This window comes from Triticum aestivum, chromosome 6D, assembly GCF_018294505.1.
Source record: "Triticum aestivum cultivar Chinese Spring chromosome 6D, IWGSC CS RefSeq v2.1, whole genome shotgun sequence".
NCBI classification, from domain to species: Eukaryota; Viridiplantae; Streptophyta; class Magnoliopsida; order Poales; family Poaceae; genus Triticum; species Triticum aestivum.
Genome location: NC_057811.1, coordinates 180,936,949 through 180,951,780, shown reverse-complemented (window position 1 = coordinate 180,951,780; position 14,832 = coordinate 180,936,949). Strand labels below are relative to the sequence as shown.

Sequence of the window (14,832 nt, the reverse complement as noted above, 5' to 3'; positions counted from 1 at the left end):
GTGCGGCGGCTGCCCGTAGGGCCCGGCCAGGTAGAGGCGTATGCCCTGGACGGCGGTGACGAGGTCGTTGAGGACCCCGGTCATCTCCGCCGGCGAGTAGATGGCGACAGGCGGCGCGGTGGAGGGCGGCGGCGTCTGGCCGGTGGAGGCGCCGGCGGTGGTGTCCAGCGGCGCGGTGGGGAGAGGCAGCGGCGCGGTGGAGAGAGGCAGCGGCGCGGTGGGGAGAGGCAGCGGCGCGGTGGTGACGGGCAGCGGCGTGGTGGTGACGGGCAGCGGCGGGTTGGGTGGTGGTGCAGACATGATCGGAACCGAGCTACCTGATACCAAATTGGTAGGAGCTAGGATCCTACCTGGTCTAGGGCGTAGGTTGTACGGGAAGGGGGAGGGTTGACGGAGATGCGATCGCGGCTGCCGGCGGTGGGGCGCCGTGGCGCGTTGAAGAACAGGCGGCGGCGGCGGCGCAAGAGGCGGCTAGGGTTAGGTCTCCCGGCTCCTTTCGGGAAGCCGAGCAAATAATGATTGCTTCTTGCTTGATTAGATTGATACATCTCCTCTCCTTATATAGAGAGGTTTACTTGACTCCTAAGCAAACGATCCTAATAACGATAAGATAATTGGGCTAAGCCCCTAATAATGATAAGATAGCTTGGGCCACAACCCACTGGGCTAAACCCCTATATACCGGTCATAACAACCTTGGCCTTCCTTTCAGATTTAAAGAGTTGTTGATAATGGTAGATACCTGCCAGGCTGCTACTCTTTTTTCACAGGTTCGTTTCAAGTTGCTACAAGTTCGTTTTGACATATACCGAATTACTGTTATACATATTATCCATTTCATTTTGTAACCACTCAAAATGTCTTTTACATTTTGGGTATCCTTCACAAATGTTCTTATATTGTTAGCAAGTGTGCAAACTATAGCATGTTGTACATCTATGAATTTTCTTCACATTTTTTGTTTTGTTTTGGACACAGTTAGCTCCGGGTTCATCATTCTGAATTTATTTTCCATATGACCATATCATAGTATACACTCATGTAACGTTCGTTGTTGCTGTACATCACTTTTTAGTATGAAATAGCTGTTTGGCATATGGGAGTGGCAAATGCTGCATATGGCGTTTGTGCTACATGGTATGCTAACCACTTGTGTTTCATGATTTGAATAATAGTTCACATAATTATAGAATCAGCCGATGATCTGCGTTGCTAGAGTGGACTTCACCCTTTCGACTTTTTGTATATCTGAAAGCTCTATCTAAAGGCTGTACCTGATATATTTAATATCCATAGCTTCAATCACCTGGTGTTTTGGCGATTGGTAGCAGCATGAAGGGGGAAAACTCTTACTCTCACCATCTCGACTCAGATGTGAGAACATGCCCTATACAGTTATTTCAGATAGTATTTGCAAACTTATTATACCTTATTAATTTGTCATGAAACTGGTTAATGTTATACATTTCTGGTGGCAGATTGGTGTTTCTGTTGTGGATAGATTTACCTTCCATACACTTGCTTTCTTTGAGAAGCTGAACATGTATAGCAATGCTTCATTGAACAGGTAAATTATACTTTACATGCTCTTCTCTTGAATTATGTATCTCGGTTGAAAGTTCATCAACTATCTATATGAGAAGATGCTGGTCTTACTGCAATGTCTAATTCCTGGAAAATAGTAATTTACTTTTCTTTGTTTGGTGTTAAACTTTGTGTTATGCCAGATGATGATCTAACTGTGATGTACAATTTGCTTCACTGTTTCTATATTAAGATATAGTTGATGTTCTTGTTCAGTTTTCATATTTCTATGTAATATGATGATGGTCTGCATCATTTGGGTGCTTTCTGTATTAATGTACTTTCTTTCGAACTCACATAAAATAATTGAAATAACTGCAGGCTAATCAGATTGCAGTGAACTTAAAAAAATAATTCAGACTGTTTTCTGTGTTCACAAGAATTAGGAGTCAGTTGTGTCCTCTATTCTTAATTACGCGCAATAGCACTCAACTAGATTCAATCTTATGTTTCTAAACACAATGTACCTGGGTGGCTCTCTGCAGTAGCATCCAATGTTCATCATTTTGTTTTACAACCTTGCCTTTTATGTTCCAGTCTTTTCAACTCATACGACCCTTCTATGCTGCTGTCTACTGCATATTATCGAATGGATCTTTACAAGCGTGCATTAAACGAGGTAATGGAAAGATATATCTATTTCTAATGGCTGCTATGTTGTCCACGACTAAGCCTTCTTTTCCTTCTATCCCGTCCTTGACCAGGTCCCAGTGACAAATTTCTTTGGATCAGTCATGAAGACTATCCACACTGATTCAGCCTACACAGGCTTTCTAGCTGCACATGATGCGGAACTCCCCCTTTCTGTAGGAAATAATATACTTGATCATGTCATGTTACAGAATGAGGCTAGTGCAAGAAGATCGAACATAGAAGAGATGAATGTGAGTTTTAGTAAGTTTTGCATTTCATTTATTTGAGAGACTAATTCTTTGTGAATTGCAACATCCAGGAGGCACAATTAATGTCCCATGGATGGACAGAGGTCCTGCTAGAGCAGCTGGAAGGCAAAAATTCTGATGTTGTTGTGATGTATGGTCTGGGAACTATGGGCATATTGCTGGCAATTTCAACCTGGCTATCAATGTAGGAACTCTGAATGTGCTCTTAACACATCATCTTCTTGCAGAAAAACTTAGTCATACTAACTTTCACAGGATGGGACCAAGAAGAATGAAAATAAGAGAGATACTTTGGAGGTCAACGTTCTGTATTTCCTTTTTTACCTAATCATAGCATCCATTCAGTTTGGAACAAATTGTTGTATGTAGTTTTCGCATGGTACCCTCTACCTTTTGGATACGTAGCTCGATATGTTTCATTTTTATGCATCTGTGCTCCTGCATCACATATTGTACCTGTCAGATTATTTCATTGCTACTTGAAAATATTTCCATGTAGCATAGAATCTGGAGTTTGATGACCTCGGCTAGATCTGGATATGAATATGTACTCCAAACTTAAAATGTTGAGTGTTCTTTTAGTCCAAGATAACACACTTCATTCAGTCTGGAATGTTCAGCACTTGGCAGGTCGTCTTTTATTTGGACTAGATATATTACAATATTTACTCCATTTACTACCTACAATTTTCAGTTTTAAAAAAACTCCATTACCCCCCTATGCAGTCCATTGCATCTTATAACGACTTTTGCCTTGATGCCTACTTACGTGCTATTAGAGGTTACTTAAGGCCAAACGTGTATATCTGTATGAAGATTTTTTTTTGATAATATATGATTAATTTTATCTTTGTATGCATTGCTCTGTATGTGAAGTGTCGCTATTGTTTTCATTACTGGCATAATACAACCGAAAGGTGTGGCTTTTATGCTCAAGTACAGAACTAATAAGCTGGTCATGGGCCTCATAGGACGGTATCCACAGAAGCTGTGCACCCAGTAGAACCGTGGACATGCTGCTAAGGCAAATGAAATGAGCATAGATTATGTTCCATTAGGGAGCATTGCACACCTGCATGTGCACAGTGGTATATATGCCACTAGTTGGCATGCCATTGAGAAATTACCGTCCTTTGTGAAAATGTTTGATAGGCTTCTTTTTTCATAAGATTATGCTATTTGTCATGTCAGGGTTTTCAGTTGGATGCTGTATTTTATTGATTATTTTAATGCCAAAATCATGTATCTCTTGTTTTGAGCGGTTATGGCATGCCGATTATTATAACTTATGGAATTATGAGGTATATGCTATAGAACTCTGTCAAATGTCAAATAGCAGTTATAAACTCATTTGTAAACCACTAAACAATGAGAAGATTGGCATTTCCTCTGATAAGACTGGGAAGTCTGTGGTGCTTCTTCTCAGCAAGCTGAGCTGACTGTTTGTGGCTGCAACCTATGCATGACTGGGATCAAGAGAAGGGAAAAATTCTTGAATATCACTGATGGGTCCTTCCTCTATATATTGAGCTCAGGAAGAAAATCCACATGCGTTATCGATGATAAAAAGTTTGTGCCCATGTATTTTGTCATCACTTATGTTTTAGGGTCCTTTGTATTAATTATTATTAACCTTATTCTGGCCCTGGTATCTGTCCTATTTATGTTGTGACAAAGTAGGAATTGTTGTCCATTGTGGCAGTAGACGAATACTGTCCACCAGACATCGATATTGTCATGCCTATTGAAGGACTTCCATGCACCTACAAGAGTATGCAACAATGGGAAAAAAGAGTGCCGATTGCACATCTACCAGATTTGTTATACTATATATTCTGACCTTAGAGCGACCTGAGTTCAGGACAGCTCCAGTACTTATTGTACAATAACAGGTGGTTTAGGGTGCAGTTTTGCATGCATTGCTGCATAATATTTTCTATAAATCAGATCCGATCGGTGGGTGCAAGTTATTACTGGAGTTATGATCGAAAATCTGAGCAAAAGAGTGTTTGCGGTCTCAGCTGTTCTCTATCAAGGCATGGTCCCAGAGATCTACACTTCACCTCAGCAAATGTCTGGATGCCACTATATTAGATGTCTTTGCTGGATGCCCGTTGCTCAGTAATACTAGCAGTTAATTGTGTTGTCCTTTCTGGAGCTCAGTTGTTCCTTGTACTGAACAGTTGCAGTGTGTCGCAGGGAGATAAACGAGCATGTGGACGAGCCGCAGAGCCGAACAACCATAATGACAGCAATGAGAAATCTTGCATGGAGATCGGCGTGCAGGTTACCTGGGTATGGATCTGTGGCATTTTTTGGACTCCGATACCGGTCTGTTGGCTATATTTGGAAGAAGCCGAAGCTTGAATTGGTTGTATTGGGGCAGTACACATCACGGTGATCATCTTGCCACCAACTCTGTTATGCCAACCACGAACCAGTATCCCGGATGGTGTGCAGGGCGTTTCCAGGAATAGTTCGCATACACATGGTGCTCGGTATCCTTGTCTGAGGGTTGGATGCTGGAAATACCAAGAATTGGCTGCTCATATTTTCTATTCTTCTGTTTCTACCAGTGAGGTAAGAGGCTGATTTCTGGAACTGCACAATGATTTCCTGGGGATGAGAGTTGCCTAAAGTAAAGAGGATGGACGGTTGGAACTTGGAAGGGATATAATGCTATTCAAGTTGCTTGCAAGAGGAGTGCAGTTGCATGAGATGATATCCTTATCCAGAGCCATCAGCGGGGCATCTTGTTTCGACGCCGTTAGAGCATCTCTAGCCGTTGGCCCCCACAGGGGGCGCCTAAAATCGTCGCCTGGGGGTGACCCGGCGAAAAAAATGGGCCTGGGGCGAGTTGGCCCCCAGCTGCCGCCCCCAGGGCCGGCCCTAGGCGCGGGAAAAAAATTGTGTAGCAAATTTACGCAAAGTTTGGCTAAAACACGTCAAATTTCGGCAAACTTGGGCTTATATTCGCGGATTTAAGTCGAGTAGTCGCCATTACATATAAAAACTAATAAAAAAACTTGCTGAAGGCCGAGAAGTCGCCGTCGTCGCCGCCATCGTCGGCCTTCTCCTCCTTGACTCGGGCGCCCCTGCTGGACCCCTCCCCGGCTGGTGGCGGCGGCGGCGCGTCGCTGTCGTCGATGATGACGACTCCTCCTTCGTCGCGGCCTCGGCGGCGCTGCTCGAAGCGCCGCAGGGCGGCGCGCTGGCGCTCTGTCGCCATCTTGATGGAGTCCTGGCGTGCCCATTCAAGGGAGCAGCGCCGCAGGGCGGCGCGCTGGCGCTCTGTCGCCATCTTGATGGAGTCCTGGCGTGCCCATTCAAGGGCCGCGTCGTCGTCGAGCTCGACCTCGCCGTGCTCCGTCTTCATCGGCGCCAGCCCCGGCTCCGTCTTCACCGGCGCGAGCCTCGGCTCCGTCTTTGGCTTGACGAAGCGCGGAGGAGGAGCTGACGAGGAGGCGCGCCGGCCGCCCTCGTTGATGACGATGCCGGCGCTGCGAGTGCGCCGACCGAGCGGCGTCTCCGCTGCGGGCTCGGCCTTGACGCCGAGCAGCGTCGGAGTGTCGGAGGAGTGGGAGGAGGAGCGGGAGGAGGAAGAGGAGGACGTGCCGAACCTCCTTGGCGCCCATTGCCCGTCGCGTCGGCGGTGCGCCGGGGCGGCCGCCCTCGCCGGGGGGTACGCCAACGGCGGGTTGTTGCCGCCCTCGAGGTGCGTCAGCACGCCCTCAAGTGTGCGGCCGGGGGCGCCCCACCACAGGTGGCGCCCCTCGCTGTTCTTCACGACGCCGACCACCGGCGCCCCGTTGGTGGACGCCAGTCGCTGCTGCTGGCGGCGCTCGAAGTACGCCGCCCAAGCCGCGTGGTTGTCGGCGGCGTACTGGGGGAGGGAGAGCTCGGCGTCGGTGAGGGAGGCGCGCACGATCTCGACCTCGTCGACGAAGTAGGATGGTTTGGCCACGGCGTCGGGCAACGGGGGAATGGGCGCATGTCAGGCGGCGCCGAGATGTTCGCCTGGAACAGGAGCCAGGACTCCTGTTCGCGGAGCGAACGGCGGCCGAAGCTGTTGGCCGCCGCCTCGTCTCTGGGGAAACGCTCGGCCATCGGGGAGATGGAGTGGCTGGGGAAAAGAGATCGGCGGCGGCGCTCGGGAGATGGAGTGGCTGGGGAAGAAGAGATCGGCGGCGGCGCTCGGGAGAGGAAGGGCTGGGGGAGAAGAGCTCGGCGGCGGCGCTCGGGAGAGGTGGAGAGGTGGCACTCATCACAGGTGAGCGAGGCCATATATAGCCGCGCCGCGTCCGTGTGTACGCGTCCGAGGGAGGGGAGGCGTCGACGCGCCGCCCCGTGAACGCGCCGCTCATGAGGAATCAATGGCAAAGCTGACCGGCGACAGCCTTGCCATTGATTCCCCGCGGGAAACCGAGGCGTCGGGAGAAGACGAGGCGGGCGGTGTCGCTGACGTGGCTGGCCCGCGGCGCTTTCGCGCCAAAAACGATTCGCCCAGCGCCCCCGAGTGCCCCCCAGCGCGCCGGGTTCGGGTTGGGTCCGCCGGCGCCAATTTCGGCCCGAGCCGGCGAAAAAAGGGCCCCTCGGGTCGCGACTGGGCCATTTTTTAGCGCCGGCGGTCGAAAAATCGCCTGGAGGCCTTGTTGGGGGCGCGGCTGGAGATGCTCTTAGTGGGGGTTGAATTCTGTTGCCGAAGAAGCAAGTATGAGCTAAATTGGTAACTAGAGGTGATCTGATAGAGCCTGAAGTTTGGCAAAAAGGGCCTGAGCCACAGTTATATGTACTCTCACAGCATGCTTTTTCATAGCCCAAACCTACTTGCACACTAACAAGGTACTCCATCAGTAAAGAAATACTCCCTCCGTCTTAGAATAAATGTCTTAACCTTAGTATAACTTGTACTAAAATTAGTACAAAGTTAAGACACTTATTTTAACCTTAGTATAACTTGTACTAAAATTAGTGCAAAGTTGAGACACTTATTTTGAGACAGAGGAAGTATAAGAGTGTTCGGATCACTAAAGTAGTGTTATTTTCAGAGGGAGTATTATTTTCTAACTTGATGCCGCCGCTCGATTTTCCTGTCTCGATTGTCTGAAATATAGTACGCCCTCCGTCCCAAATTTTTTGGGATGAAGGTAATATCACACAAAGAAAAGGATGGTTCTCCCTACGAGGTTGTTTACTGGGTTAGCGCTACGGTGATCTGCCTCATATGATTAGCCTTGCACTTGCACTTGCACTTCGCATCTTGTGAGTAACTGTGTTGGATTTGAGCCCCTCTGTGATCCGCGGTTGATTATACTAGTGAGCTGTTTGGCAACCCACCAGCTCCGGAAATTCCAGGATCCACGGAGTACCTATTTCCTCGCTTCGCTATTTTTAACTGCAGCTCTGGCTGCTCCAGGAGTGGCGGAGTCGTGTGGAGGCGAGGGACTCCGAACAGGCCCTAGGTTTGCTTTGTGTTGGTCCACGCGCATGCCAGGTCCACGATACATTTTGGGTTTTGTTGGGTGTGGATCCACATAACGAGAGCATCAAATACACCTAATATGCATATTTATTGTTTATAATTGTATCTATCCATCTATGTAGTGCTCTATATTGCTCTAGTGAAAAGGCCAAAAAGGTACCCCCAGAGTGGCTGCGAAATCACTACGTACTTTAGTTAAATGATCATAGCTGGCCAGCAAAAATATCTACTGCATCTTAGCTGGTCTGGATGAATGGTTAAATAGGGCGACTATGTCTGGGGTTTGGTATAGTGCTTTTGTTAGGTGTTCGGCTTTTTGTGCTGCACTGCTATCAATGGAACCAAACAACTACTAGGAGTCTAGGAGGGCGGTTGTTCCCAAGTCAAAGGTTAAAAGCAAATGACAATTTTATCGATGACCCAAGCTGCTCACACGATTATCACTTCAGTGGAATGAACGAGCGTATAGACTTTTGCTTTCGAGGTTTAGTTGAAGTGTAGGATTACTACTGAAAGCGTGAGGGGTGGAATCATGGCAGTAGAACAAGATTTTTTTCCTTATCAAAGGAAAAATTATTGTGGTCACTGATGGTATATAAGACGAAATGTTTCCATTCCCTTTGATAGCTATTTAGTCACCCCCGCCGGCCGCCCCTAGTAGCCACCAACGACCCCCACCTCCTGCTGCCGTCGTCGATGGCGTCGTAGGCTAAGCCTGCGGGCCGCAGCGGCGGCGGCGACAATCCTCCTCGGCCTGCGATTGGATCTGGGTGGCGGCGCTCTACTCCAGTCAAATCAAGGGCGGTGGCGCGGGCTGGCGGCGACCAGGGTCGGTGTGTTGGAGTCGGCGAGATCTTCGCGGCGGCGGTTAGGGCGCCCAATCTGGGCCCAGATGGGCTTCAATGGGCCGCTCCACATGCTATCGTGCATCTCCGATGATCCGGCTACGTCAAGCGGCTTCTGGGTTGGACTTGCAACACGAGGACGTCGGGGGCTCCGGCCCTAGGCGCGGCGGTGGTGGCCATCTCCTTCGCCGGAGGTGGTCGGCTTGACGCTGTATGGGCAGATCTCGAGAGTCGTCATCTAGCTCCGGCTGCGAGTCGGGAAGACATAGTTGCTGGTGAAAACCGAGCCGATGACAGGCGATGGCGGCGTTCTATGTCGTTACCTTGATGAAGGCATCGTCGTGTAACTATTATCGACCCACTCGGGCTGCTCTGGGGGAAACCCTAGGATCTGGTCTTCCAGATCAGACGATGGCGGTACTGCGGTATCATTTTCTCTCTTGGGAGCATCGTTTGTGGAGCAGCGCTGGAAGACAGAGGTAGGAGGTGGAGCACCTTCGTCTTGCACGGAGCTTTCGGTGGAGATGTCAAGTCATGCCTGGCTGATAGGTGCTACGCTGCGTCATGCCTGGTCGGCAGGTGCTACGCACAACAGATCTTCCAGAATCTTCGCGTCTGGATGGACGAGCGCGGGGCGGTGGTGTCGTTGGGCGCCGTGGTGGCGTCGACGGATGGACGGACTGGCAAGGATGATGCGGATCTCTCTCCTGAAGATGGGTCAGCGGTCTGATGAAGATGGCGGCATCAGAATGTATGCATGTGGAATACGCTTTAGGTCTGCTGCATCGGCAGTTGGTTCTGATAAATTATACGGATGGATTTAGACATTGGGAGTGAGAGCACTCCACATTATCGAGTTTTGTAGGTGTGAGTGGTGGCTTCGGATGGCTTGATGTATGCTTCTGTTAGACTTTTGTTAAACAATAAATAAAGATGACCGTATGCATCGATTGATGCAGAGGCCGGGGATCTTAACCTCCTTTAAAAAAAAGCTATTCAGTTGCTCTTGTAGATGATAATGATGATATGTTGCCAAAGTCTATAAGAGCATCTACAATCTGGATTGGCTAATTTTGAGTCTCTATTTGTCCATGCATGCAACCATATCTGTCGTGGAATTGTCACGGCAGATGTCCTCGTGCAAAGACTTAGTCGTGGAGCCATTGCAGCTAGGAAGCTTAAAGGGGTTAAGCGGGACAAGGAACACGAGGGTTATACTGGTTCGGCCCCTTACGGTGAAGGTAAAAGCCTACGTCCAGTTGAGGTGGTATTACTTAGGGTTTCGATGACCAGGGAGCTTAATCGCTATGCCTGGCTCTCGATCTGTTGTCTCCCGTCCTGAACCGCCGCCGGGTCACCCCTTTATATAGAGAGGTTGACGCCCCGCGGCTCTCAGAGTCCCGGCCGGCTTATAACAGTATCCAGCTCGGACTCTTAACTACTCTTGCCTTACATTACAAGTCTTGCCATAACGGCGGGTTATCACTACGGGCCTTAAGCCGCCTCCGGGTCTTAAGCCGCCTCCGGGTCTTAAGCCCATTATTGATCCGCCGTCCTCAAGCTTGATACTGGGCTTCACGTGATGATCATTACGACGTAACCCGGCCCCTCCTGGGCGGGTGACTCTAATGGTCATATCCTCAACATTAGGCCCCAGATTGATTTGAACCGGTTCACGTCAATCTTCAAAAATCTTCAAAATCTTCCGGCTTCTGCTTGTACAAAGGTTATAACCCGTCGTGACGTCATCTTCTAGATTCTTGGTAACCCGCCATGACGTCATCTTCCATTAAATTCATTTTTATTCTGTCATATCCCAACGGATCTTATCTTTAAAGACCATCCCGAAAATCGAGGCGTTTCTGCGGCAATATAATCATGTCTTCCGCCTCCTCTTTTCCCGCGCCCATTTACCAGCCGGCCCTTATAAATAGGCCCGGCCCATAGGTCTTCGTCACTCTTCCCCTCCATCGTCTTCCTCCTCTGACGCTCCAGAGCCCGAGCTCCGCCGCCGCCGCCGCGCACCTCGTCTTCACCGACCAAGGCCGCTGCATCAACCTGTCTTGACCAGAATCCTGCGGCGCGCCTCCGCTGCTCATCAGCACCAGTAAGTCCTCGCCATCCCGTACCTTAGATCCGCATTAGAGCTCGCAAGTTCTCTGTGTTCTTCGTAGTTCATCGCGATTTCTTCACAGTTCCGCCACCGAGGTTCCCTTTGATCCAAAAACGGTACAGACTCCCTGCGGTAGTAGTTTTCACTCATTTTTATGCTAGTAAATCCCCTTTGTCCGCCACTAGACCTCATTTAGAGCTTATGAACTTCTCTGTATCAGTTTTTAGGTCTAGAAATTTTTCCTTTCCAAACGACCGTTTGATCCAAAATAATCCCTGCAATCTGTGAAACTTGTTTGTGCAACACTTAGACAAAAACCTGCATCGCCATGGCGGCTCATATCGCCGGCTTAAAAGAGGCCACGCTTTGTGAAATTTCCGGCTCATTCATAATAGAGTTTTAAACAACTTGAATTACTTATGATATCCACAGCAGCTTAGATAACCCGACACAATTAGCCATATATCATTAGGCCCCTTCATAAGCCGCCATCTTGAATACTGAATTGAAATCTTCCTCTGGCTTAAATTTGAACCGGAAACTTTCTTTTGTCATAGGCTTTCGTCTTTCACAATGCCGCCCAAGGCTCCCAAGGCACCTATTACGTGCAACTGGGTGAGATCCAACGTCACTGATAATACCTTAGATGACTTTGTGAAGACGGGTTACCTGCCTAAGAAGGAGGTCATGTCCTATCGTGCCCCTGACCCGTCCGAAGAAAGACCTCAACCAAGAGACGGAGAGGTTGTTATATTTGCTGATCACATGAGCCGGGGTTTTGCACCTCCCGGCTCAAAATTCTTCAGAGATGTTCTGCACTTTTTCGATCTGCGACCTCAAGACATTGGTCCCAATTCCGTGTCGAACATTTGTAACTTCCAAGTGTTCTGTGAGGTGTACCTTGGAGAAGAGCCCAGCCTACTGCTCTTTAGGGAGCTGTTTTATCTGAACCGCCAGAACGAGTGTGCCAACGGGCCTAGCTTGGAACTTGGCGGAATTTCAATCCAACGACGGAGAGATTGCCTCTTTCCTTATGCTGAGCCGCCAAGCCACCCAAAGGACTAGAACCAGACATGGTTCTACTGCCAGGATACTTCTCCGGCTGATGAGAGCCCTCTGCCCGGCTTTCGCGCCCTGCGTCTGGAGTCAAATCACCCCCTGCCAGACAAATTATCTCAAGCTGAGCGTCAACCACTTATCCCCACCATCAACAAGATTAAAGCTCTTCTGGGAAACGGCCTTAACGGCGTTGATCTGGTCCGGGTCTGGATTGCTTGGCGGATGATTCCTTTGAGCCGCCGCCCCGGCTTAATGTGTGATTACACGGGCCGGAAGGATGATCCTCTTCGGCACAGCCCCAACGACTTACCTGAGGACGTCGTTGATGACATGACCAAGTCCCTTCTAAACGAGAGCTTAGCAGATTGCGGGAGGACAGGCTTAAGTCCCTTCTGCAAAGCTAACCCGGCTCCGGCGGTAAGCTACTGATCTGAGCACCTTACTTTCCCTTTTAACAATTTTCATCTTTAACTTCAAGAAACCTTTGTTGTACTTTTCAGGCTAATGATAAGTTCTGGAAGGTCAGGTATGACCATGAGGCTGCTAAAAAAGCCAGGAAGGTTAAAAAAGCCGCCAGGAGAGCCGCTCCCTGTAAGAAGGGAAGTAAGCCTAGCGCCTCAGACCTGCTTCAGTTGGATGACACCTCCGAGTCAGAGGTAACCCTTGATTCTTTAGGCTCTTCTTTTTTTTAACCACCTTATTGACACTGATTATCAGCAGGATGATACCGGAGCGAGTAACCCGGTGATTGAAGAGGTAACTATACTTTCCTCCGACTCGGAGCCCTTGCCAAGGCTGAAAGTCCGAAGAGTAACCCGGAAAGTAAGATTTTCACATCCTTTAGCTTATCAAGATCCTCAATTTCTTTTGAAGCGACAGATTCATGAGAGCCGGAGGCAAACCCGGACCAACAAGGAAGCAGACCTCTCCTCCGGCTTACCTGAAGCATCATGGAAGCGCCGGACCGAGGTTATCTCCAACTTATATCCTTTTCATCCTTTGGCGGGCGTCACTCGTCAACCACTCAATTCTTATGATTCAAACTATCAGGAAACTTCACCTTCCTCCGGGGACTCCATGCAATCTAACTTGCCGGCTTTCAAGACCGCACCCGGGTAATGATGATCAGCTTACTTTGTGCTTATCTTACTCATGTTTTTGCACTAACCTTTTGACTTTCAGTGCACAAGCAAAGCTCAGCAAGAGGGCAAAGAAAAATAACCCGGTCGAAGAGCCGGCCTTGACTGAACCCAACGCCTCTGCCTCTGAGCCGCCGTCTGCACCAGCTCCAGAAACCACCGCTCCAACTGAAGAACAAGCCATGGAGGGTTCTGACAACCCGGAGATTCCCAGCCCAGCTCAACCGGCCGATGACCCGGATGTGGTGATTACCCGGACCGAATTTGTTGAGCCGGGAAGACCCACTGTGCTGGCTAGATGCTCTGCTAAGGAAGAACTGCTGGAGCGCCGCGAGGCCAGACTGGATATCACTGACTATGCTAACTTGAGCATTGGAGATATTGTCGCTGGTTATATTGGTCAAGTGCACAACAGCCGGGACCTGGAAATTGACATGGTGAAGCAGATACAGCAAAAATCTGAGGTATAATTCTCTTGTTTACTCCATAGTCATCCTTACCATGCTAGCCCCCAAGTCTATTACTTATGATAGAATATGTTGTAGACTTAATACCGGCTTACCTGTTAACACTCAAGGGCCGGGTTAAACAGCCTAGGTGAACCGGTCTTTTACCTTATGTTTTAATCAAGTACTTGAGCAACTTTGCTCATTAGCCCCCAAGTGGCAAGCACCTTTGCCTGCAAAGTGCTTGGGACTTATTTTCATGAACCGACACTGTAAATAAAGCTTCTCAGCCTACATTAGCCCCCAAGTGCCAAGTGTCTTTGCTTGCAAAGCGCTTGGGACTTTAATGTTGCATGATAATCACTCAAACTGTAACCCGGAATTTGTACAGGCTGCCTGCAAGAAACTTGAATCGGAAATCTCTGATCTGAAGACCCGCCTGAAGACTCAGGAAAATGAGACCCAAAAGGCCAATGCCAAATTTGAGTTTAGTGTCTCTGCACAAGAAAAACTAAAGAAAAAATTTGAAACAGAAAGAAAAGCCTGGGCCGATGAGAAGACTGCCTTGCTCAGCCGGGCCGAACAAGCGGAGGCTGCTCTTACTGAAAGAACCGCCGAACTCTCCGGCTTAAAACGCCATGTATCGCAGATGGTCTCCGCAATCTTCGGTAAGTTACTCTGTAAGCTTTAAATAAGTTTACATCATTTATGTCTCATAAGCCCCACCATTGCCATCAGCTCACCTGACTTTGTTATACAGGTCCCAGAAGCTCCAATCTCAATCAGAACATGCTGACCAAGCTGAAGGCTGTTTACACCTTGGTGGAGCAACTCTACACCGGGTCACAGCGTGCTTTAGCCGTTGTGGCTCTGTCCAATGAGGTTCCCACTCACCTGGTAGACGTACTCAGGCGGCTTGCCGTACTTCCTCAACGCTTCCAAGAGCTGAGACGGGCTTCTGCAAGAGCCAGAGCTATAGCTGCTCTGAGCCGGGCCAAGGCGTTTCTACCGGAGCTAGACCCGGCTGACATCGCTCTTGGATACCCCAACCTGAAGGAAGACGGTACCCCCTTTGACCAGAAAGACTTCGCCTCCTGTGTGAAGAGCTTGCGCCCGGTGGCCGCCTTGATTGGGAATGACACAGATCTTACCAAGTATCAGCCGGGCTATGACGCGGAGAATCAGAGGATCCCCACTCCACGCTATGAAGCAGTCAGCCTGATCCCTCCGACTCGTAAGCATACCTTCGCCCCAGAAGTTGA

The 14,832-nt window shown here is 49.1% G+C and overlaps 1 protein-coding gene across 3 annotated transcripts in view; it reads left to right on the top strand.

Annotated features, from left to right (window-relative positions):
• LOC123144395 (putative GPI-anchor transamidase) overlaps positions 1 to 2,989 on the top strand; it is a 7,476-nt gene extending 4,487 nt beyond the window's left edge. Inside the window, exons 5-11 of one of the 3 annotated variants that reach the window (XM_044563516.1) lie at positions 713 to 770; positions 1,297 to 1,374; positions 1,479 to 1,567; positions 2,122 to 2,203; positions 2,289 to 2,468; positions 2,537 to 2,670; positions 2,742 to 2,989. In XM_044563516.1, coding sequence (XP_044419451.1) covers positions 713 to 770; positions 1,297 to 1,374; positions 1,479 to 1,567; positions 2,122 to 2,203; positions 2,289 to 2,468; positions 2,537 to 2,670; positions 2,742 to 2,814 — 694 coding nt within the window. In that variant the 3' untranslated portion in view covers positions 2,815 to 2,989. Of the gene's footprint in view, positions 1 to 712; positions 771 to 1,296; positions 1,375 to 1,478; positions 1,568 to 2,121; positions 2,204 to 2,288; positions 2,469 to 2,536 lie in introns of all 3 variants that reach the window. The other 2 variants (XM_044563518.1, XM_044563517.1) reach the window with 2 other exon arrangements.
• Positions 2,990 to 14,832: the final 11,843 nt, after the last annotated feature.